Source organism: Cynoglossus semilaevis, chromosome 8 (genome assembly GCF_000523025.1).
Source record: "Cynoglossus semilaevis isolate Cse_v1.0 chromosome 8, Cse_v1.0, whole genome shotgun sequence".
Taxonomy (NCBI): domain Eukaryota; kingdom Metazoa; phylum Chordata; class Actinopteri; order Pleuronectiformes; family Cynoglossidae; genus Cynoglossus; species Cynoglossus semilaevis.
In genome coordinates, this window is record NC_024314.1 from 29,631,255 (window position 1) to 29,631,628 (window position 374).

A 374-nucleotide genomic window follows, 5' to 3' on the forward strand; every position below is an offset into this window, starting at 1 on the left:
TGTGATCTCCTTCACCTCAGACTTCATCCCCCGCCTGGTGTACCAGTACCAGTTCAGTCAGACTGGGTCCATGCACGGCTTCATCGACCACACGCTCTCCTACTTCAACGTGTCCAGTTTCAGAACAGGGACGCTTCCACACAGCCCTGGAGACGTCACCGTTCTTAGGTCGCCAACCGCACACACACACGCACACACACACAGAACCATTTTTAGCAGAGTCCCAACATGAGGTTCTTGACCCTGTGGTGTGACGTCACATGACCCCCGGGGTCAGAACACATTCCTGTGGACGGACGTTGGACTGGTCCTGATGTCCACACTGATACTGGTCTGAATGGACTCTCTGTGGAACCAACGCTGGTATGTGGTGT

At 54.5% G+C, this 374-nt stretch overlaps 1 protein-coding gene across 1 annotated transcript in view; it reads left to right on the forward strand.

Moving 5' to 3' along the window:
* The window catches only part of ano2b (anoctamin 2b), a 21,645-nt gene that overhangs the window by 18,561 nt on the left and 2,710 nt on the right, over positions 1-374 (forward strand). Inside the window, exon 21 of the mRNA XM_017034166.2 lies at positions 1-168. This exon is cut by the window's left edge and continues 3 nt beyond it. Coding sequence (XP_016889655.1) covers positions 1-168 — 168 coding nt within the window. The remainder of the gene's footprint in view (positions 169-374) is intronic.